The 22,770-nt window shown below is 36.9% G+C and overlaps 1 protein-coding gene across 16 annotated transcripts in view; it reads left to right on the forward strand.

Annotated features, from left to right (window-relative positions):
- SYTL5 (synaptotagmin like 5) overlaps positions 1–22,770 on the forward strand; it is a 242,248-nt gene that overhangs the window by 163,940 nt on the left and 55,538 nt on the right. For 8 of the 16 annotated variants that reach the window (XM_015127172.3, XM_028842400.2, XM_077988439.1 and 5 more), the window contains exons 3-5: positions 3,909–4,118; positions 21,101–21,216; positions 22,643–22,751. In XM_015127172.3, coding sequence (XP_014982658.2) covers positions 3,909–4,118; positions 21,101–21,216; positions 22,643–22,751 — 435 coding nt within the window. The remainder of the gene's footprint in view (positions 1–3,908; positions 4,119–21,100; positions 21,217–22,642; positions 22,752–22,770) is intronic. The other 8 variants (XM_028842399.2, XM_077988435.1, XM_077988443.1 and 5 more) reach the window with 2 other exon arrangements.

Here is a 22,770-nt window from a genome sequence, read left to right on the forward strand (position 1 = left end):
CTGTTCTTGTGATAGTTTGCTGAGAATGATGGTTTCCAGCTGCATCCATGTCCCTACAAAGGACACAAACTCATCCTTTTTTATGGCTGCATAGTATTCCATGGTGTATATGGGCCACATTTTCTTAATCCAGTCTGTCACTGATGGACATTTGGGTTGATTCCAAGTCTTTACTATTGTGAATAATGCCACAATAAACATATGTGTGCATGTGTCTTTATAGCAGCATGATTTATAATCCTTTGGGTATATCCCCAGTAATGGGATGGTTGGGTCAAATGGTATTCCTAGTTCTAGATCCTTGAGGAATTGCCATACTGTTTTCCACAATGGTTGAACTAGTTTACAATCCCACCAACAGTGTAAAAGTGTTCCTATTTCTCCAGATCCGCTCCAGCACCTGTTGTTTCCTGACTTTTTAATGATCACCATTCTAACTGGTGTGAGATGGTATCTCATTGTGGTTTTGATTTGCATTTCTCTGATGGCCAGGGATGACGAGCATTTTTTCATGTGTCTGTTGGCTGTATGAATGTCTTCTTTTGAGAAATGTCTGTTCATATCCTTTGCCCACTTTTTGATGGGGTTGTTTGTTTTTTCCTTGTAAATTTGTTTGAGTTCTTTGTAGGTTCTGGATATTAACCCTTTGTCAGATGAGTAGATTGCAAAAATTTTCTCCCATTCTGTAGGTTGCCTGTTCACTCCGATGGTAGTTTATTTGGCTGTGCAGAAGCTCTTTAGTTTAATTAGATCCCATTTGTCAATTTTGGCTTTTGTTGCCATTGCATTTGGTGTTTTAGACATGAAGTCCTTACCCATGCCTATGTCCTGAATGGTATTACCTAGGTTTTCTTCTAGGGTTTTTATGGTATTAGGTCTGACATTTAAGTCTCTAATCCATCTTGAATTAATTTTTGTATAAGGAGTAAGGAAAGGATCCAGTTTCAGCTTTCTACATATGGCTAGCCAATTTTCCCAGCACCATTTATTAAATAAGGAATCCTTTCCCCATTTCTTGTTTTTGTCAGGTTTGTCAAAGATCAGATGGCTGTAGATGTGTGGCATTATTTCTGAGGACTCTGTTCTGTTCCATTGGTCTATATCTCTGTTTTGGTACCAGTACCATGCTGTTTTGGTTACTGTAGCCTTGTAGTATAGTTTGAAGTCAGGTAGTGTGATGCCTCCAGCTTTGTTCTTTTGACTTAGGATTGTCTTGGCAATTCGGGCTCTTTTTTGGTTCCATATGAACTTTAAAGCAGTTTTTTCCAATTCTGTGAAGAAAGTCATTGGTAGCTTGATGGGGATGGCATTGAATCTATAAATTACCTTGGGCAGTATGGCCATTTTCACGATATTGATTCTTCCTATCCATGAGCATGGTATGTTCTTCCATTCGTTTGTGTCCTCTTTTATTTCACTGAGCAGTGGTTTGTAGTTCTCCTTGAGGAGGTCCTTTACATCCCTTGTAAGTTGGATTCCTAGGTATTTTATTCTCTTTGAAGCAATTGTGAATGGAAGTTCATTCCTGATTTGGCTCTCTGTTTGTCTGTCACTGGTGTATAAGAAAGCTTGTGATTTTTGCACATTAATTTTGTATCCTGAGACTTTGCTGAATTTGCTTATCAGTTTAAGGAGATTTTGGGCTGAGATGATGGGGTTTTCTAAATATACAATCATGTCATCTGCAAACAGGGACAATTTGACTTCTTCTTTTCCTAACTGAATACCCTTTATTTCTTTCTCTTGCCTGATTGCCCTAGCCAGAACTTCCAACACTATGTTGAATAGGAGTGGTGAGAGAGGGCATCCCTGTCTTGTGCCAGTTTTCAAAGGGAATGCTTCCAGTTTTCGCCCATTCAGTATGATATTGGCTGTGGCTTTGTCATAAATAGCTCTTATTATTTTGAGATACATTCCAACAATACTGAATTTATTGAGCGTTTTTAGCATGAAGGGCTGTTGAATTTTGTTAAAGGCCTTTTCTGCATCTATTGAGATAATCATGTGGTTCTTGTCTTTGGTTCTGTTTATATGCTGGATTACATTTATTGATTTGCATATATTGAGCCAGCCTTGCATCCCAGGGATGAAGCCCACTTGATCGTGGTGGATAAGCTTTTTGATGTGCTGCTGGATTCGGTTTGCCAGTATTTTATTGAGGATTTTTGCATCGATGTTCATCAGGGATATTGGTCTAAAGTTCTCTTTTTTTGTTGTGTCTCTGCCAGGCTTTGGTATCAGGATGATGTTGGCCTCATAAAATGAATTAGGGAGGATTCCCTCTTTTTCTTTTGATTGGAATAGTTTCAGAAGGAATGGTACCAGCTCCTCCTTGTACCTCTGGTAGAATTCAGCTGTGAATCCATCTGGTCCTGGACTTTTTTTGGTTGGTAGGCTATTAATTAGTGCCTCAATTTCAGAGTCTGCTATTGGTCTATTCAGGGATTCAACTTCTTCCTGGTTTAGTCTTGGGAGAGTGTAAGTGTCCAGGAAGTTATCCATTTCTTCTAGATTTTCTAGTTTATTTGCATAGAGGTGTTTATAGTGTTCTCTGATGGTAGTTTGTATTTCTGTGGGGTCAGTGGTGATATCCCCTTTATCATTTTTTATTGCATCAGGGACCTACTTGAGCAGGCAGTCTGTCTGTTCTCAGATCTCAACCTCTGTGTTGGGAAATCCACTACTCTCTTCAAAGCTGTCAGACAGGGTCATTTGCATCTGCAGAGCTTTCTGCTACTTTTTGTTTAGCTGTGCGCTGTCCCCAGAGGTGGAGTCTATAGAGACAGGCAGGCCTCCTTGAGCTGCTGCGGGCTCCACCCAGTTCAAGCTTCCCAGTGGCTTTGTTTACCTACTTAAGCCTCAGCAATGGCAGGCGCCCCTCCCCCAGTCTCACTGCTGCCTTGCAGTTAGATCGCAGACTGCTGTGCTAGCAATGAGGGAGGCTCTGTGGGCATGGGACCCTCCTAGCCAGGTGTGGGATATAATCTGTTGGTGTGCTGTTTGCTAAGACCCTTGGTATAGTGCAGTATTAGGGTGGGAGTTACCCAATTTTCCAGGTGTTGTGTGTCTCAGTTCCCCTGGCTAGGAAAAGGGATTCCCTTCCCCCTTGCGCTTCCCAGGTGAGGCGATGCCTTGCCCTGCTTCAGCTCTCGCTGGTCGGGCTGCAGCAGCTGACCAGCACCGATTGTCCGGCACTCCCCAGTGAGATGAACCTGGTACCTCAGTTGAAAATGCAGAAATCACCCGTCTTCTGTGTCGCTTGCGCTGGGAGCTGGAGACTGGAGCTGTTCCTATTCGGCCATCTGGCTCCGAGGGCCTTTGTTACTTTTCTTAAGTGCATGAAGGTTGTGCCTACAATGATGCTGAGTTTGATCTCACACTCTTGCCTCAAGTAGTATATATAGGCAGGTAAAGAGCCAGGTACTATGTATACCTGTAACCTGGGACCATGCTCTCTAGTGTTATGGTATCAAATATATCCTAGAGAAGTTACAGTAGAATGTGAATAAATACTAATAGCAAAATAATAGTGCCAGTAGAGAATGTCAAAATTCAAAAGTAAGACACAAACATTTTATTTTTTGGTTACTGATATCAAAGGATTGTTGCTTCTGGAGGGAGAAATTGTATTTCCTGAAAATATTTGGCTCTAACTCCTTGATTCAAATGTTCTTCCAAATGAAAATATCTCTTAAATAAAGAGATGGGAATTGAAAGTAGCGACACCAAATAGGCACCTTTTCAAAATTCTAAGTGAGACTGCATGGTGGCCCCCAGTTTAAAGCAGTCTTGTTTGAGGCAAATATTCTATCTATTTTAGACATTGTTTTAGACATTGTAGATATCTCTGCTCCTGTTTGTTTGTTTGTTTGTTTGTTTTAAGTGATTTTTTTTCCCTCTTCTTTCAGGAAGCTGAAAAATGAACTCTTAGAAGCAAAACGTAGAAGTGGGAAAACTCAACAAGAGGCCAGCAGAGTTTGTGTTCACTGTCAGAGAAACCTGGGCCTAATCTTTGACCGGGGAGACCCTTGTCAGTCTTGCTCACTGAGGGTATGCAGGGAGTGTCGAGTTGCAGGCCCTGATGGCAGCTGGAAGTGCACTGTCTGTGACAAAATCGCGTGAGTTTCTTGCCTTTTCATGGAAAGTGGAGATTGATGACTGAAGGGATTGGAGTGGGGAAAGCAAGAGAGAAAAAGAGTATTTTAAGTTTAAGGATAGAGAGTGCAGGTGAAATTACATCCCAATCACAGGCTTAGCAATGCCTTGGCAGAGCTCTGGGGTGTGCGTGTGTGTGTGTGTGTGTGTGTGTGTGTGTGTGTGTGTGTGTGTGTGAGAGAGAGAGAGAGAGAGAGAGAGGCAGATACAGAAAGAATATTTTTTTAAAAACTGCAAAGCATTGTAAAATTGGAAGCCTCACTGAACCATATATCTTTCTTTTTAATCATTATTAATACTATTATTTTAGGGACAGGATCTCACTCTGTCACCCTGGCTGGAGTGCAGTGGCTGTTATCATGGCTCACTGAAGCCTCGACCTCCTGGGCTCAAGTGATCCTCTCACCTCAGCCTCCAGAATAGCTGAGACTACAGGCGTGCACCACTATATGCAGCTAATTGAAGAGGCAGGGTCTTGCTGTGTTGTCCAGGCTGGTCTTGCACTCCTGGACTCAAGGGATCCTCCAGCCCTGGCCTCCCAAAGTGCTAGGATTACAGGCATGAGCCACTGCACCCAGCCACTCTTTCTGTATTTAAAAACTGCCCCTGAGCATCCTTGTCTCAGGACCCCTCTTGGCTTCACGTGGCTCCTCAGAAGGCACAGATAATTCCCCTGAGACATTCTTAGTCATTTGAGGTGACTGGCAATATGATTCTCACATGTTCAGCCTGCTCTGCACATTAGTTGACAAGTAAAGCTGGAGTAGTTCCCGAATTTCCTCCAAACCTACCTTTCCTTGAGAAAGAACGAAGGGAGGGAATCTTCCCATTTTCCTGTGGGAGTGCAGTGAGCACAAATTTCACTTTGCCAACGTGGGTGAAAGCCAAGAGTCCTTGTTTTCTCAGTTCAATTAAACCAGTCTTAGTCTGATTCAGTCTCTACTATTCTCACCCTTTCGAGAAATTTCCCCTGAATCTACTGGTATGTTTTCTCCCTCCCAATGTCTGTCTCCTCTGCTCTGGGAGGTGCCTCATAATCTCATCTCAAGGCAGCTGAGTGTTGATCTACCTTTCCTGTGAATGAAGTAGGGGATGCTGGCATCACTCCAATTCATTGGTTTTTGTTTTGTTTTTCAACTAATTAACTCATCCTGTTATAATAGTTTAGGGGTTGTCTTGAGAGGAAAAGTAAATAGTGAGGTAGTAGAAGTGATCTTTCATTTTCAACTTCTCTAAATGAGGACTACTGTTCTGTTGAAGATGCCTATATTCAGTGCTTACATTTTTAGCGAATGTTATGTTCCCTGTACTGTTTCACAAAAGTGATCCTGAATAGAGCAATTCAAACTATGTTTTAATACTTGATTGAGATAAGTAGGGTTACTTTTTCTCTTCTTTAGTTTTTAATTTTTGTGAGTACATAGCAGGTATATATATTTATGGGGTACATGAGATGTTTTGATAGAGGCTTGCAATATGTAATACTTGTATCAGGGTAAATGGAGTATCTATTACCTCAAGCATTTATCCTTTGTGTTACAAACAATCCAACTATACTCTTTTAGTTATTTTTAAATGTAAAATCAAATTATTATTGACTATAGTCACCCAGTTATGCTATCAAGTACTAGATCTTATTCATTCTGTCTAACTATTTTTATACCTGTTAGCCATCTCCACTTCCCTCGACCCCCACTATCCTTCCCAGCTTCTGGTAACCATCCTTCCACTCTCTATGTCCATAAGTTAAATTGTTTTAATTTTTAGCTCCCACAAATAAGTGAGAACATGTAAAGTTTGTCTTTCTGTGCTTAGCTTATTTCACTTAATATAATGGCCTCTATTTTCATCCATGTTGTTGCAAATGACTGGATTTCATTCCTTTTTATAGCTGAATAGTACTCCATTGTGTATATGTACCACATTTTCTTCATCCATTCATCTGTTGATGGTCACTTAGGTTGCTTCCAAATCTTGGCTATTGTGGATAGTGCTGCAGTAAACATGGGAGTGCAGATATCTCTTCAATATACTGATTTCCTTTCTTTTGTGTATATACCTAGGCGTGGGATTGTTAGATCGTATGGTAGCTCTATTTTTAGTAGTTTGAGGAACCTCCAAATGTTCTCCTAGTTGTTTTACTAATTTATATTTTCACCAACAGTGTATGAAAGTTCCTTTTCCTCTACATTCTCACCAGCATTTGTTATGGCCTGTCTTTTGAATAAAAGCCATTCTAACTGGAGTGAGATAACAGCTCATTGTAGTTTTGTCATGCATTTATCTGATGATCAATGTTGTTGAACACCTTTTCATATGCATGTTTGCCATTTGTATGTCTTCTTTTGAGAAATGTCTGTTCAGGTCTTTTGCCCATTTTAATCAGATTATTAGATTTTTTCCTAGTCAGATTATTAGATTTTTTTGTAGAGTTGTTCAAGCTCCTTATATATTCTTATTATTAATTCCTTGTCAGATGGGTACTTTGCAAATATTTTCTCCCATTCTGCAAGTGGTCTCTTCACTTTGTTGACTGCGTTCTTTGCTGTGCAGAGGCTTTTTAACTTGATATGATCCTATTTGCTCATGTTTGCTTTGATTGCCTGTGCTTGTGGGGTATTTCTCAAAAAGTGTTTGCCTAGACCAATGTCCTAGAGATTTTTCTGCAAAGTTTTCTTATAGTAGTTTCATAGGTTGAGATCTTAGATTTAAGCATTTAATCCACTCCAATTTGATTTTTGTATATGGTGTGAGATAGGGGTCTAGTTTAATTCTTCTGCATGTGGATATCCAGTTTTCCCAGCACCATTTATTGAAGAGACTGTCCTTTCCCCAATGTATGATTCTGGCACCTTTATCGAAAATGAGCTCACTGTAGATGTATGGATACGTTTCTTGGTTTTCTATTTGGTTCCATTGGTCTTTGCATCTGTTCTTATACCAGTACATTGCTGATTTGCATATGTTCTACAGCATAAAAACATAGAAATTATAGTTCTGTGGTATAATTTGAAGTCAGGTAACGTGAATCCTCCAGTTTTCTTTTTGCCCAGGACAGCTTTGGTTATTCTGGGTCTTTTGTGGTTCCATGTAAATTTTAATATATTTTTTTTGCAGTTCTGTGAAAAATGTAATTGATATCTTAATAGAGAATGCATTGAATCTGTAGATTGCTTTAGATAAACAGTTTTAAAGAAACGAATCATTTAAGTTCTTTTATTGCTTACTTTGGATACGTTATTTTGATTTATGTCAGCAATTATTCTCAATTCTTTATCTCACATAAATAAAGTTTTCTTAGTCCTTTCTGTCATCAGCAAACTTCCTTCTACAGATCTGGGAGGATGAACACCAATGAAATAAACAATATGTGGATTTCAACGTAATATTTTACTGATTTGAAGGAGCTCTTTCTATATTCTATGTACAAGCTATGTTGGTTACCCATATTGCAGATATCCTCTCTCACCTCCTGACTTGGCTTTCCACTGTCTTAATGGTATCAATTTATGAACAGAAATCTCTACTTTAAGTAGTTCCATTTGTTAATTGTTTCCTGGATTACTAGAGGGATTTTTTTCTGAATCCTGTTGAAGAAAACTTTCCCTAACACCAAAATCATGAAAGTATTCTCCTATGTGATGTTTTGTAATTGTTATTGTCTTACCTTTTTTCTTTAAATTTATAATCCACCTGAAACTTATTTTTTGTGCATACTGTGAATTAAAAACTGATTTTTATATTTTAATATGGGAATTATGCAGTGGCTGATTTGAGTACCCTAGATAACTCTATTCAGTGATGTTTGTTAATTGGATTGTCTAAGTCTTCCATATACTTAGTGATTTTTAATCTGCATATCCAGTCAGATATCGAGAAAGGTATGCTAAATTCTCTCAATAATAATTGTGGATTTTCTATTTATCCTTTTAGTTCTGATTATATTTGCTTATATATTAGATTTACTACATAGTTCCCTTCCCACTGCTCTTTATTCTTTAGTATATCTCTACGCTTCCATTAGAATAATTTTTCTTCTTCCTAAAGGGTACTCTTTAGTATTTCCTTTAGTGTGGCTTTGCTGGTGGTGAGTACTCTCAATTTTTTTCTTAGCATGGCTTTATTTCACTCTTAATTTTCAAATATGTTTTCACTGCTTATTGAATCCTAGGTTGGACGTTATTAACTTTCAGTAATTTGAAGATTCTGTTGGCTTCTGATTTCCAGTGTTTCTATTAGGAAATCAGCTATCAGTATATTATTGTTCCTTTGAAGGTAATATTTTTAAAACGTTTTTAGTATTTTCCCTTTTTCTGTTGTGTTTTCAACAGTTACTATAACAAACCTATGTCTGATTTTCTTTGTAGTTATCTATCTTGATGTTCCTAGAACATCTTGAACCTGTACATTAATATCTTTTGTCATATTTGAAAATTTCTCAGGGAATATCTCTTTAGATATTTCTTTCCCCCCATTATCTGTCTCCTCTATGCCAGGTAGTCAAGATATACATCTTAGTAATATTCAACATCTTTTATATATCTGTATGCTCTTTTCTGTAATTGTTATCCATTTATATCTATAAACTCAGTTTGTATATTTTGTCTGACCTATATTTCAGTTCATGAATCTTGCCTTTGTGTCTAATTTGCTATTAAATATATCCATTTAATTCTTAACTTCAGTTACTGTGTTTTTCAGTTTTAGAATTTTCATTTTGCTTCTGTTATGTTTTCTAACTGTCTGCTGACCTACTCATTTTTTTCTTGCAATTTTTTGAAATAATTATTTGGAGTTATGTTAAAATGTATAAATTATAGCTCTGTTATCTGAGTCCCCTATGGGACTATTTCTATTGTTTATTGTTTCTTGTGGTTTTGGTCATGTCTTTCTTCCCATAAACTTAGTAGTTTTTTATTGATGATCAAAATATATGAAAAAACAGTAGGACTTAATGAGACTCTGTGTAATATGCCTCTACTGAGAATGTACATTTTTCTTCTGGAAGGGAACTAGGATAAGGCTCTTGCATATTCAAGATTACCTTAATCAAGTTAAGGATTGAACTAATTTCAAAATTGGGACCTTGGTCCCCATGAGGGCTGATCTGTTTCTGGATCACATAAACTCATAGGGAATACTCCTTCAGAGACTCATAACACACCTATTAGATAACATAGGCAACTGGTTTTACATTTTGCGGATAGTGTAAACAAGAACGCTAAGAGTCAGATGTGTGTTAGTAAAGTTGGGATGAGTTTAAAAGTTTTGGGGGTTTTTGTTTGTTTGCTTGCTTTCTTATTTTTTCACACAGCTCTTTTCCTACCAGATTCTGCCAGGATGAGATTTTCCATTTTAGAGCAATGAAGAAGAAAATGGAATTTTAACAAATCACTGATTTGCTAGTCCTCAACTATGGAGTCTGAGGATTTATGGGGGAATTTCTCAATAACTATTTCTCTAAATTTATATAATACTATTTGATCCTTAGTATTTATTTTTTTCATTTATATATCATGTTTGTTCACCCTATTCTTTACACCTGAGGCCCTCACTCACTTAGACAACAGTAACCAGGGACTGTGACTCAAAAGCTCTTCAATCAATTATAAGTCATCTCAAGCTTCTGTATGGGGAGAACTTTAACTTCTAAATATCACTTGTAATTACTGAAGTATACTTTTCAATAAAAGATCCAAGGATATTGTGTATTCACACATTTTGCCATCAACTAATTTGCTATTTAGTACGGATGGTAACTAGAGGCCTAAGTCACTCATACCTCTCTCCTACATTTTATCAGATTAACTTTAAGTTCCTTTAATGAGAAATTAACTTCTAAAATAAGCCAGTGGAATTCAGAGGTTGTTTTAGAAGCTAGCCTACCCAAATTAATACAACCCTTTCCTGTGGTTTTTCCCTTAATACTTACATGCTCTATATTTTACTTATTTATCTTATTATTTTTCTTTCTCCACTAGAATGTAAGGGCAGGAGTTTTTATCGGTACTGTTCACTGATGTAGTTCTAGTGCTTAAAATAATGCCTATAGTAGATACTCAATGAATATTTGTTAAATGAATGGATAGATGAATGGATAAACAAACAAATGAACAACTGAATGGATGAATAAATGGTTGGCCTCTACTTAAAGCGTCTCAGGCTTAAGCAAGTGGAACAAATGTAGAACAATTGTGGTTTTCTTCTGTCAGGAGCATGGGCTTAAAAAGAAATGAGCCATGCCAAATACATTTGCCCTCTGGACAAAGTAAATTCCTAACTGTCACATAAAGATATAACATAAGTGGTTGTCAGAGGGTACAAGAATAAATAATAACAAATCAAAACTTCTGTGTCTTCCTTGGGACATGTTAGTGCATTGATACAGAGCTTCTGAATCAATTGCACTAATTTTATTGGTGAAACAATAATTTAATAGACCCAAATATCCACCTATATGATTAATCCATTCATTAACCCATCCATCTATCTTTCCCACACGTTTATTGATAACCTGTTAAGTATACTAGGGACTAAGGATACAAAGTTGAATAAAAAATGGACTATCCTCAATGGTTACACAGTATAAGGAGGAAGATGAGTTTATTATTTCATTAATAAATTTCTGTCTTGATGCCTTAAAATGTCCTAAGGAAGAAACAGCTCTTTCAATGTGTGATTCTAACCCTTCTATGACAACAACCTGTCTTACAGTTATATCTTTCTGTGACAGCTAGAAATTTACATGATGAGTATTTAATTTGACATATCAAAATTACTTCTCACTTTTAAAGCTGAAAATCAGAGTATGTTACTTCTCCAGTATTCCAACTGTTAGTCTGTGTGATATTAGAGACTTAAAACTATCTCTCAGTATTGGAAGTATCTTGTTTGCTATTCAAGGAGTAGTTTTCAAAAAGGAAGCATAAATGATATTTTATTGGCAGCAAACACTCTTTGTTTGTTGTGAGAGAATACTGCAGCCTCACTGGGCTGTCTCTATGTTTAATAGACCATAAAATTGAAATTCCCACTCTGACCTCTAAGAGATGAGATGAATCAGAAGGTGACTCACTCTCTAATCAGTTGGAAATAAATGACCTTTATTGTCATTTACGTTGGATTGGGTAAAAGTAAAGAGCTTTTATTGCTTTAGCACTGAAACGATTACAGCAAGGACTGACAGAGGAAGGTTACCTGTTATAATGGGCTGAGCAGCCCCTGACATTTTCTCCAATCCCTTCTAATTCTAACAAGTTGGCGACTGTAAGCCTAGTTTTTAAACTCTATAAAAACATGATAAAAGGGACCTTGACACAGCCAGTTAATTCATTTTTCTATCTTAATAAAACCTACAAAATTCCACATTGTTATGTTAGCTGAGGTAGTTGCTGTCCAACACAAAGACGGTCATAAAGATCGTATTTTCTAATTAGTACCAAATTGAATTCAGAAAGGCCCAAAACGTAAAAGCAGCATGAGTTGGAACAAAACATGAAATATTTTTTCTTTTCTTTTTTTTTTTTTTTTAAGACAAAGTCTTGCTCTGTCACCCAAGCTGGAGTGCAGTGGTGTGATCTCGACTCACTACAGCCTCTGCCTCCCGGGTTCAAGTGATTCTCCTGCCTCAGCCTCCCAAGTGGCTGGGACTACAGGCATGTGCCACCACACCCGGCTAATTTTGTTGTATTTTTAGTAGAGATGGGGTTTCACTGAGTTGGCCAGGCTGGTCTCAAATTTCTGACCTCAAGTGATCCACCCGCCTCAGTCTTCCAAAGTGCTGGTATTACAGGCGTGAGCCACTGTGTCTGGCCAAAACATGAAATACTTCTAATATGGCATTGATGGGCTGATCTTATGTTCATGCTATGTTGCAACATATTACACTGCTATATGTCCTTGGGAGAATCTTTGTCCTTTTAAATTAGGAAGATCCTGATATTTTTATTTTTGATTAATTGGTAATGATTACTGCAATGGATAAAACATAACTGAAATAGAAGAAAAATATTGAGTGTTTATCAGTAAAATAAATTTCAAAAAAGATAGTACTGATGGGTGGAACATACACAGAGTGCAGAAGAGAATGTATACGCCTTTGTTATAAGAAAGAGAAATACAGCCCCTGACATCTGGAAACTGGGCTCACACTGACAAACCTAGTCCCTTGATGTTAAGAGCTGGTCTTGCACTTACAAGTAGGCCATACTGTTATCCTGTTGGACATCAAGCAGTCTCAGGGTACCAGAATCCCACAAGATCATTCTACAACAATAATGAAGTAAACAAAACAAGAACATTTTATAATCTTATCTAAGCATAGATGAAAACAAGGTGACTGTTGAAAACGCAAATTACCAAACATTCCCATTTCTTGACTAATGTGAATAACCTACTTTCTTACCAATTAGAGCTTTAACCTAGCATTAGTCTGCCATCCTTCTAAATAAAATTTATTGAGATACCAATGATAGAATTGTCTCCACTCTCTGACATCTCTTAATCCAGAGAAAATCCCTGCTCCACCGAACTCTCCTGAAAATTACTAACATAAACCCAAATCCTATAGTAAATCCTTTCAAGTGCCCTCTTACTGAGACTCTCCATGATTCCTCATGGTATGTGGGGTTTATTTATTTATTTATTTTCATTACTATGGGCAAAAATCTCAACTTGTTTGTCCATAGGTGGAACAAACATCTGGTCATCTTTGGCCTGATGAGTGAGTATTAGTAATTGCCGCATAGGTCATTTCAAAATCACCTCTAATTTAGCAAATTTTCATAGTGCAGCTATAAGGGAAAGATTCATATTGGAGTAGTCCCACATTTACCCAAAGATTTTTTGAATGGTAAGAAGCTATTTTGAGTCCCTTGACATGCTCTTTTGCATCACCTATCAATTATATACAAGTGCCTCCACGCTTGTATAGAATGAGGTGTTCACTATGAGTATGATACCTTAATATCTATATAAACTAGAAAGATTTTTAAATCTAAAAATACAGTACATATCCAAGATACTCTATAATACCTATGGTTTAAACAATAATAAAAATAGCCCCTGTGTATTCGTTACCCAGTCTAAGAATTAGAACATCTTGTTTTGCATTTTTCATTCCCTTGCTTTATTTTATGGTTTTACTGCATTTGGATGTGTCTCTAAGTAATATATTTTCCAGTTTTGCATTTTTGAGTGTTATGGAAATGGAAATCACACTACCTGTATTCTTTTATGATGTTTTTATCTCAGCAACATTTTTGTAAAATTCATCCATATTCGTGTGAATAACATTATGTTCATCTACACTGTTGTTACATTCCCTTAATGCATCTATTTTCTGGTGAATAGACATTTAGATTGTTTCAGTTTGTAATTTTACCAAAAAATGCTGCCATGACATTCTTATACAGATGGCCCGACAAACATGTATGAGTATGTACACTCAATGGTGGGATTTTTAAGTCTGTGGATCATGACCCATTGGTGGGTAGTAACTAGCATTAAAAAAAAGTGGAGTAGAAAACGTCAGTATACATATACATATATATGTGCGTGTGTGTGTGTGTACTTATACGTGTTATTTATTTTCTGAATTGTGACATAAAATGTATTTCTTACTGCGACCTGTGCCAAAAATGCTTGAGAAGATTGCAGGGTGTGCATCTAGGAATGAAATTGCACACCAGACAGTGTCAGCATTTTCAGCTTGACAAGATGATGTTAAATTATTTTTTATAGTGGTTGTACCAGTTAAAACCCACTAGCATTGTATAAGTGTTTCCTTTACTTTCTGATCTTAGCAACACTTGGCTTCATGAAAATTTTTTACTTTTTTCAAACTGATAGATATAAAGGAATATCTCCCTATAGTTTCAATTTACATTTTACTGCTTAAGTATGAGGTTGAGCATCTTTTCATATATTTATTAGCTTTTTGTGGTTCTTTTTCTGTGATATGAGTATTTATGTGTATTGCACAATTTTATTTTAGGTGCTGGTCTTTTCCTTATTAATTTGGAGTTACCCTTTATGCTTCCTTTCATCTCTAAATATGTTTTTGCTTTGAAGTCTATTTTTTTTGTTGTTGAGACGGAGTCTCGCTCTGTCGCCCAGGCTGGAGTGCTGTGGCCGGATCTCAGCTCACTGTAAGCTCCGCCTCCCGGGTTTTACGCCATTCTCCTGCCTCAGTCTCCCGAGTAGCTGGGACTACAGGCGCCCGCCACCTCACCAGGCTAGTTTTTGTATTTTTTTAGTAGAGATGGGGTTTCACTGTGTTCGCCAGGATGGTCTCGATCTCCTGACCTCGTGATCCGCCCGTCTCGGCCTCCCAAAGTGCTGGGATTACAGGCTTGAGCCACCGCGCCCGGCCTGAAGTCTATTATTTATGTTATTAATACAACTACATCAAATTTCTTTTGGTTAATAGCTGCATACATGTTTTTCCAACATTTGACTTTAAACCTTTCTGTGTCCATATGTTTAAGGTGAGTCTTTTTTATGTGGCATATATGTTATTTTAAAATATAGCATATGTTATATGTATTTTAATATTTGCTATACTTATATACTACATACATTATATATGTGCTATATATACATATACATGATATATATATTATATGTAATTTTTAACATTTAATCTCATAATATTGTTTCTTAAATTATAGAGTTTAGTCTGTACTCACTGATCACTGCAATATTTACATGTATTTCTGTTATCATTGCGATTCCTAAAATATTTGCATTTATTTATTTTATCTGTAGATTCATTAAAGTGTATTTTTCTCATGCCATGTTATTCTTTCTACTGGTATTCGTATTACACGCTTTTTTCATTTTCAGTGGTTACCCTGGAAATTATAACATTTATATTTAACTTTGCAAATCAATAGCAGAAAGAAGCTTGGTATTCTTAAACTCTAAATACCATCTTCCTGGCTGATACATGATTTTTGTCCTTTGTTTTAGACATTTCTCATTATATAATCCAACAATTTATGTAATCTCATTTTTCTTTATAAATCAATGTTTGTTCAGATTTTTATATATTTTATCAATTTCGTTGTTCACCATTTCTTTTTATACCTCAGATCTATTTTACCTCCTCCTGAAATATAGTTTTTAAAAGTTCCTTTAGTGAGAATCTATTGGTGATAAATTATCTGTTTTCATTTTGTTGAAAATTTCTTTATTTCATCGTCATTCGTGAACAGTGATTTCTGTGGATATGCAATTCTAGATTGATAGTATTTTCTCCCAGAACTTTGAAGATATATCATTGGTTTCTGGATTTCATGACTGCTATTAAAAATCAATTGTCATGCTAATTGTGATTCTTTTGTAGGTTTCCTTTTGCCTTCCTAGCTGCTTTTAAGATGTTCCCTTTGTCTGTAGCGCTCTATAGTTTCACCATAATGTGTCTAGGGATTTCTTTTCACTTTTCCTGATTGGAAAGGAAGAAAGGAATAAATGTACACCGGCATCTTTGTATGGCCAAGGTCCTTGTTTGTCTTCTTCACCTCTGTATTCTTAGCCTTAGCCTAGGGCCTGACACATAGTAGAAATGAAATAAATATTTGCTGTGTAGGCCGGGCGCAGTGGCTCACGCCTGTTATCCTAACACTTTGGGAGGTCGAGGTGGGCGGATCACTTGAGGTCAGGATTTTGAGACCAGCCTGGCCAACATGGTGAAACCCCATCTCTATTAAAAATACCAAAAATTCAGCCGGGTGTGATGGTGCATGCCTGTAGTCCCAGCTACTCGGGAGGCTGAGGCAGGAGAATCTCTTGAACCTGGGAGGTAGAGGTTGCAGTGAGCTGAGAGCATGCCACTGCACTCCAGCCTGGGTGACAGAGTGAGACTCTGTCTCAAAAAAAAAATCGCTGTGTAATTAATAAATGTATAAATAATTTGAATTAGTTTCCTTATGAATAAGAGAAGGGAACTAATATCTTATCTCAGCATGTCTAATAAGCATATCTTATTGCAGATGTCTCCAGTAGTTAATAGAAAATAAAGGAGCAAAATGAATCTTCTGGTCACTATTCTTTTTTAAGATAAAATTACCTATTTTCCCCTGTAAAACTATAAATAATTTAATTTGACTTTACATTCATATAAGCTTCCAAGTGAAGGTTTGAAAAGTCCCAGAGGTTTAGTGTTAAAGAAAACCAGGACCTAGCAAATCCTGAACTGTCAGTAATCATTATTCACAAATAAGTGTAGCCCACCATAATTTTAATCAAGCCCATTCTTCAGAGTATGACTTAGAGTACATAAAGTCTATGTCAAGTCTTGTGTTTTTCAAATACTAGATTGATGTGACAGACAGGGATATAAATTTTATAGTGGTCGGCATTTTTATTTTCTTTTGTCTTTTACCCCTTCTGTATTCTTACCACCCTACCCTCAACACACAAACATGCACACACACACACACCCCTCCCCTACAATCACAACCAATCATATGAAATACTATGTTTGTTATTCCTTGGACTCTATAGGTTTTCACCCTTCCTCAAAGCCTTGTTATAGCTGACAAGTATGAGTTCTCTTCAGACAATTTTCCCAAATATAAAGCATGTGGGATTTCAATACAAATCCTGTCTCTGACATAATACCTTTATAACTATGTGAGCTTTAGTTTCCTTGTCTGTAAATTGGTAATAGTAATAGATACTTCATGGCTTATAGTGAGAATTAGAGATACCATATATAAAGTGACTAGCCTATTACTTGGTGACTGATATGCACTCACTAAGTATTAGTTTTTTGTTCTACCAAGCCTTCTGTCTGCCTCCTGACAAGACTTGACACCTGAGAGTGTGACAAAGGCATAATCCCAACAATCTGTTCTGATATTTTCTCTGAAATGACAAATGACTCAAGTACATTATCTGAGTTGAACAAATACAAGATTTATAGTTATTATTCTCCAAGGGTAACAAGAGGTAATGACTAACAATTCTGGGAAGATCTTATGTGTGTTAGGTGTTGGCAGCTCTAAGCATACGTGGTGAAAGTGATATGGAGGCCCATTTCCTGGAGAGTGTAGACTGGAGGTGTCCACTTTCTTCTGTGACACATGAAACTGCTGTCAGTATGCTATCTACTCCATCTCACATCCAAAGAACTATAAAAAAAAAAAACAAAAAAAAAAACTAAGGCCTTGGCATGCCAGTATTTAGCGATTTTTAGTCACTGAACTATAGTATTCCCCTTGTTCTTATTTCTTTTTGTGTACTCTTTGCCTCCTGCAGAAGTTAAAAACTCTTCTCTTTTTTTAATAAAACACCAGAGAGTAAATAGCTTAGGCTTTGAGAGCTATGTGGGCTACCGCTGCAACTACTCAGCTTTGCAGTTGTAGCACAAAAGCAGCCAAAGACAGCATATAAACAATTGAGCATGGATATCTTTCAATAAAACTTTATTTATACGATCAATGAATAAAGGACTCCTTATTTAATAAATGGTGCTGGAATAACTGGCTAGCCACATGAAGAAGAATGAAACTAGACCTCTATTTTTCACCATATACAAAAATTAACTCAAAATGGATTAAATATTTAAGCGTAAGACCTCAAACTATACAAATCCTAGAAGAAAACCTAGGAAATACCATTTTGAATATCAGCCTTGGCAAATAATTTGTTACTAATTCCTCAAAAGTAATTACAATAAAAACAAAAATTGATAAATGAGACCTAATTAATCTAAAAAGCTTTTACACCACAAAAGAAACTAACAGAGCAAACAGACAACCCACAGAATGGGAGAAACTATTTGGAAGCTATGCATCCAACAAATGTTTAATATCCATAATCTGTAATAAAGTTAACAAGCAAAAAGCAAATAATCCTATTAAAAAGTAGGCAAAGGACATGAACAGACCCATCTCAAAAGAAGATATACAAGGAGCCAACAAGCATATGAAAAAAAACTTCATCACTAATCATCAGAGAAATGCAAATCAAAAGCTCAGTGAAATACCATCTCACATGAGTCAGATGGTTGTTATTAAAAAGTCAAAAAATTACAGATGCTGGTGAGGTTGTGGAGCAAAGAAAATGCTTATACATTGCTGGTGGGAATGTAAATTTGTTCAGCCACTGTGGAAAACAGTTTGGAGATTTCTCAAAGAACCAAAACAAAACTATTACACCATTTGACCCAGCAATCCCATTACTGGGTATATACCCAAAGGAGAAAAAAGTCATCCTACAAAAAAACACATGTATTTATATACAGCTACACTATTCACAAAAGCAAAGACATAGACTTAACCTAGGTGCCCATCAACAGCAGATTGGATCAAGAAATTGTGGTACATATACAACATGGAATACTGTGCAGCCATAAAAAATAATGAAAGGAGGCCATTATCCTAAGCGAATTAATGCAGGAATAGAAAACCAAATACTGCATGTCCTCACTTATAAATAGGAGCTAACCACTGGGTACATATGGAGACAAAGATGCCAACAATAGACACTGTGGACTCCTGGTGGTGGGGGCAAGGGTTGAAAAACTACCCATTGGATGCTATGTTCAGTACCTAGATGACGGGATCATTCATACCCCAACCCTCAGCCTCACACAATATACTCACATAGCATATGGATAATCTAGGATAATCTCACTATTTAAGGTCAGCTAATTAGTAACCTAATTCCATCTGTAATGTCTGATCATATCAGCACCTGGATTAGTGTTTGATTGAATAGCCAAGAAACAGGAGACATCTTTCAAATTTAGAATACCACAATTGTCACCTGGATTTCCAACATTGTGATACATAAGTATATAGATCATTTGAAATGTATACAGAAATAACTTAACCTATTCAAGCTTTTGGTTTTGGTAGGTTATATCTTAGATTTGAACATATTCCATAAGCATATTTTATATAGTTACTGTTATGGAGCTTATCCAATAGTCTGGGCTTCTCAATAGGTAATATAGCCACTTGGGAGTAAATCTATGATAGACAAACTATGGTCTGACCTTTCAATGAATACCTTTCTCCAAGGTTAACATTTTCACTTTTTTCCCCAGTAGTGGAATGGTGTTTCATATAGAATTTACCTTTGCCTCATAGATTCCGAAGCAGATTTCAGGATAATTGCTGTGGGGAACAAGGTTGACATATTTTTCTGGAGTGACTTTTCTATTTGGAATCCAGCTATTGATTTTCAAGTCCAATAAGTTGCTGAATCAAATGGGTATAATACTCTGGGACTTGAAATGTCTATTTGACTCTCAGTTGCTTTTCCTCAGCCACCATATCAGAAATGTCACCAATTCTTACTGATTCTCATTCTCAATGGCCCAAGTGTCTGTGTCTTTCCCTTTACTCCTCACCTCTATGATACCCTGATTTGCATCTTCATCATTTTCTGTCCTCTTTATTGTTTAACTTTCTAATTTGCCTGCCTACCTCTGGTTTCTCTCGTCATATATTTATCCAGAGATTATGTGATTCAATCTGAACTTTAGAAAAACTGCTAGAATGACACTCCAGTTCTTTACCTCAGCATTCAAAGATTTGGCCCCAAATCCTACCTTTTAACTCCACTTTTCAATAGAATTCTCCACAAATCCTTTACCCTAGTGACATAGTCCTATTTACTATTTTCAGAACTTGCCCCATAGAGGTTTTGGGACAGTAATGCTCACCTAATCAGTTAAAGCCGTTTCTTAATTTTTAATTAGAAATATATTTAGTCTACCGAATGACTTCTACGGCTGTTAAAATCATTGTGATATGCCTGAAAATGACTTTTATAGCAGCATAACTACTATAGGTTGAATTCCAGGTATTCTAATTCATTCCACAAATATTTCCTGAGTGCCAGTTACTGCTCCTAGAAGTGGTGAACAACACAGCCAAGGTCCCTGCCCTCATTTCACTGATAATAATGAGAACTATGAGGATATGAAAAGAAGGGTAATGTGTTAAAATTATGGGAGAATAGTCAGCCATTCATTTGAAAAACATTAATTGAGATCATAGTCTGTGAAATACTTTCTTGTAGGTACTATGAAAAAAAAAAGATGAATCAGACAGAAATCAGTTCTCAGAGCATTTACAACCCAGTAGACATGAGAGGATAGAAATAATACTGAAGGATGCTATAAGCAGTGGGAGAAATACAGACAAAGAAGAGGATTATAAGCATTTCAGGAGGGAAGATGGGGGTGATTTCATGTAGCCATTGCAGGTAGGGCTTAAAAGATGGGTGTGACTATTCAAGGATCCTTCTTTCCCATCTTTAACACTGAATTTATTACCAAATCCAGGTAAGCAGTTCCACCACTTACAATTTGAATTTATTACTCCTCTCTTAGTCTTACCATTGCCCTAGCATGGATGCCATCATCTGTCTCCTGGACTATTACAATGGCCAATCTGTCTCTTCATCCTACTCTCTCATCAGTCTAACCCACTGTACATGTTATATCAAAGAATCTTTCCAAAACAGAATCTGATCATGACCTCTTTTTCATTCAGAACCTTTACTTGATCTCTATTGTTTGCACTGAAGATCATTTATCCACTAATGCAGTGGTTAAGAACTTGAGCCCCAGGTCAGACTTACTGGGATGGGATCCTGGCTCTACTACTTACCACCTGCGTGATAGGAGGCACATTATTTTATTGCTCTAAGTCCCAATTTCCTCATCTATAAAATTAGGATAATAGTGTTTACATAAGGTTGCTATGTGGATAAAAATATATGAAGTGTGAACTGCAATTAGCAAGTACCTAGCAGATAGTAAATATTCAATTAATACTGGCTATTATTATCACCATAAAATACTCCAGAGATTGAGATAAACTTTGTAAATAATTAGCTGTTTTCAGTTTATTAGGGATTTTTGAGCGTTAATTATGTGGCTCAATAATTGAATTTCAATGCTCTTCCCTTTTCCCTTGAGTAGGCAGCTAAGGATTATAACTGGTGAGTGGTTTTTTGAAGAAAAGGCAAAACGTTTCAAGCAAGTCAATGTTCTCGGCACTGATGTTGTCCGACAGTCCATTTTAAGAAGAAGTCCAGGTAATTAAAGCAAATGTGTGGTTTCACAACTATTTTCATCTTCATTTGGCTAACTAAATAACTTCCCTATGTTATGCAGTTAATCAGCACAAATGAGTTTCCTGAATCCCTTAGGTCAATTCACAACTTGGTAGCATGAAATCTAAATACGTAATTCATATAGGACAAGAGGAAGTCAGTAGAAAACAAAATTCACAGTGATTTTCCATATATCTCACCCACCAAGATTTTCAAAGAAGCCATTTGTCTCCATCATAGACAGTTCTCTTTCTGAATGCACATCCAATATTTTACTGAACACTTAAGAAAGTAACATAAAAAAGATGAATTAAATGATTCACATTGTGAAAATAATCCTTGATTTTTTCAACAATATTTATTTCCGATTTCTTTTAAATGTTACTTTTTAAATCCAGTGGTTCTCAACCAAGGATTGATAATGTGTACCTTGTCTCCCTCCCTCAAAACGGGAGCATTTGGAAAGGCAAGGGGGACATTTCTCGTTGTCACAATGACTGGTGAGTCAATGGCATTTGGTGGGAAGGAGCCAGAGATAGCTAAATGGCTTGAAATGCATAGTCTTACTGAATGAATACTGGCTTCAAATGAAAATAACACTCTACCTTGACAGTGCTTTTTGGTGCAATTCAAACTACAATTCAGTTAAAGATGGAGTAAACCTTGTGATCGGGAGCGTGTTTCTCATATGTGGTGTAGTAAAAGCAGAACAAACATCTTTCGGCCTGTTTCTAGGCTTATCTCATCTTTCACACAGAGGAGACAAGTGCCCTTGTATTTAAGTCTGGCACATATGGCAAGGAGGCTTGGAACTGATTCCAGTGTTACTTCTGGGTGTGGCACTAGCAAGGAAAGGCTTTTGCACATGGGTCACACGGAGAAGATACTACAGAGAGATAGTGTGGAGTACAGTTAGAATTAGGCAGTCAGCCATGGCCTCTTCTTCCACTCAAACCTCAGTACCTTCCAGAATGTAGGCAGTTCCTAAAGTCACAATGTATTGCACAGATGCCCACCCTCCCAGGAAGTGTGGCTTATATGCCCAGAAATTAGGACATCATTTCTATAACCTCATGCTAGAACTCAGTCTCCAGGGATTTGGAGATCTTAGGAGACCATGTTCCCCTGCTCTACAAATATCAGCAGAAGGCTGATGCAGTCATCCCTAGAAAGGTTATCTCAGTAAACCTCCCACAGATGAGTCCAGGATCTTTGTCTTCAGTTAACTCTAGAACACTCAACAAATTAGAAATAACCGTGTGACAGAAAAACTTGGGATGGGAATGGCATTGCCAATTATTATAGACTTCCTTGCCTTGAGCTAATCTGGGAAAGTGAAAGCAGAATATAAATTTGCTCTCATTTCTGGCCATTTTGTATGTCAATTTCTCTTCTGATTGTTAATGAGGAGCTGAAGAAGTACAGAGCCAAGAGCAAACCTGCCAGGATGCAGAAGAGTCAGACACTTCACCTGTTGCTGGGAAGAAGGCCAGCCATGATGGACCCAAGAGAAAGGGGTAAGACATGGTCTTTCTG

Source organism: Macaca mulatta, chromosome X (genome assembly GCF_049350105.2).
Source record: "Macaca mulatta isolate MMU2019108-1 chromosome X, T2T-MMU8v2.0, whole genome shotgun sequence".
NCBI lineage: Eukaryota > Metazoa > Chordata > Mammalia > Primates > Cercopithecidae > Macaca > Macaca mulatta.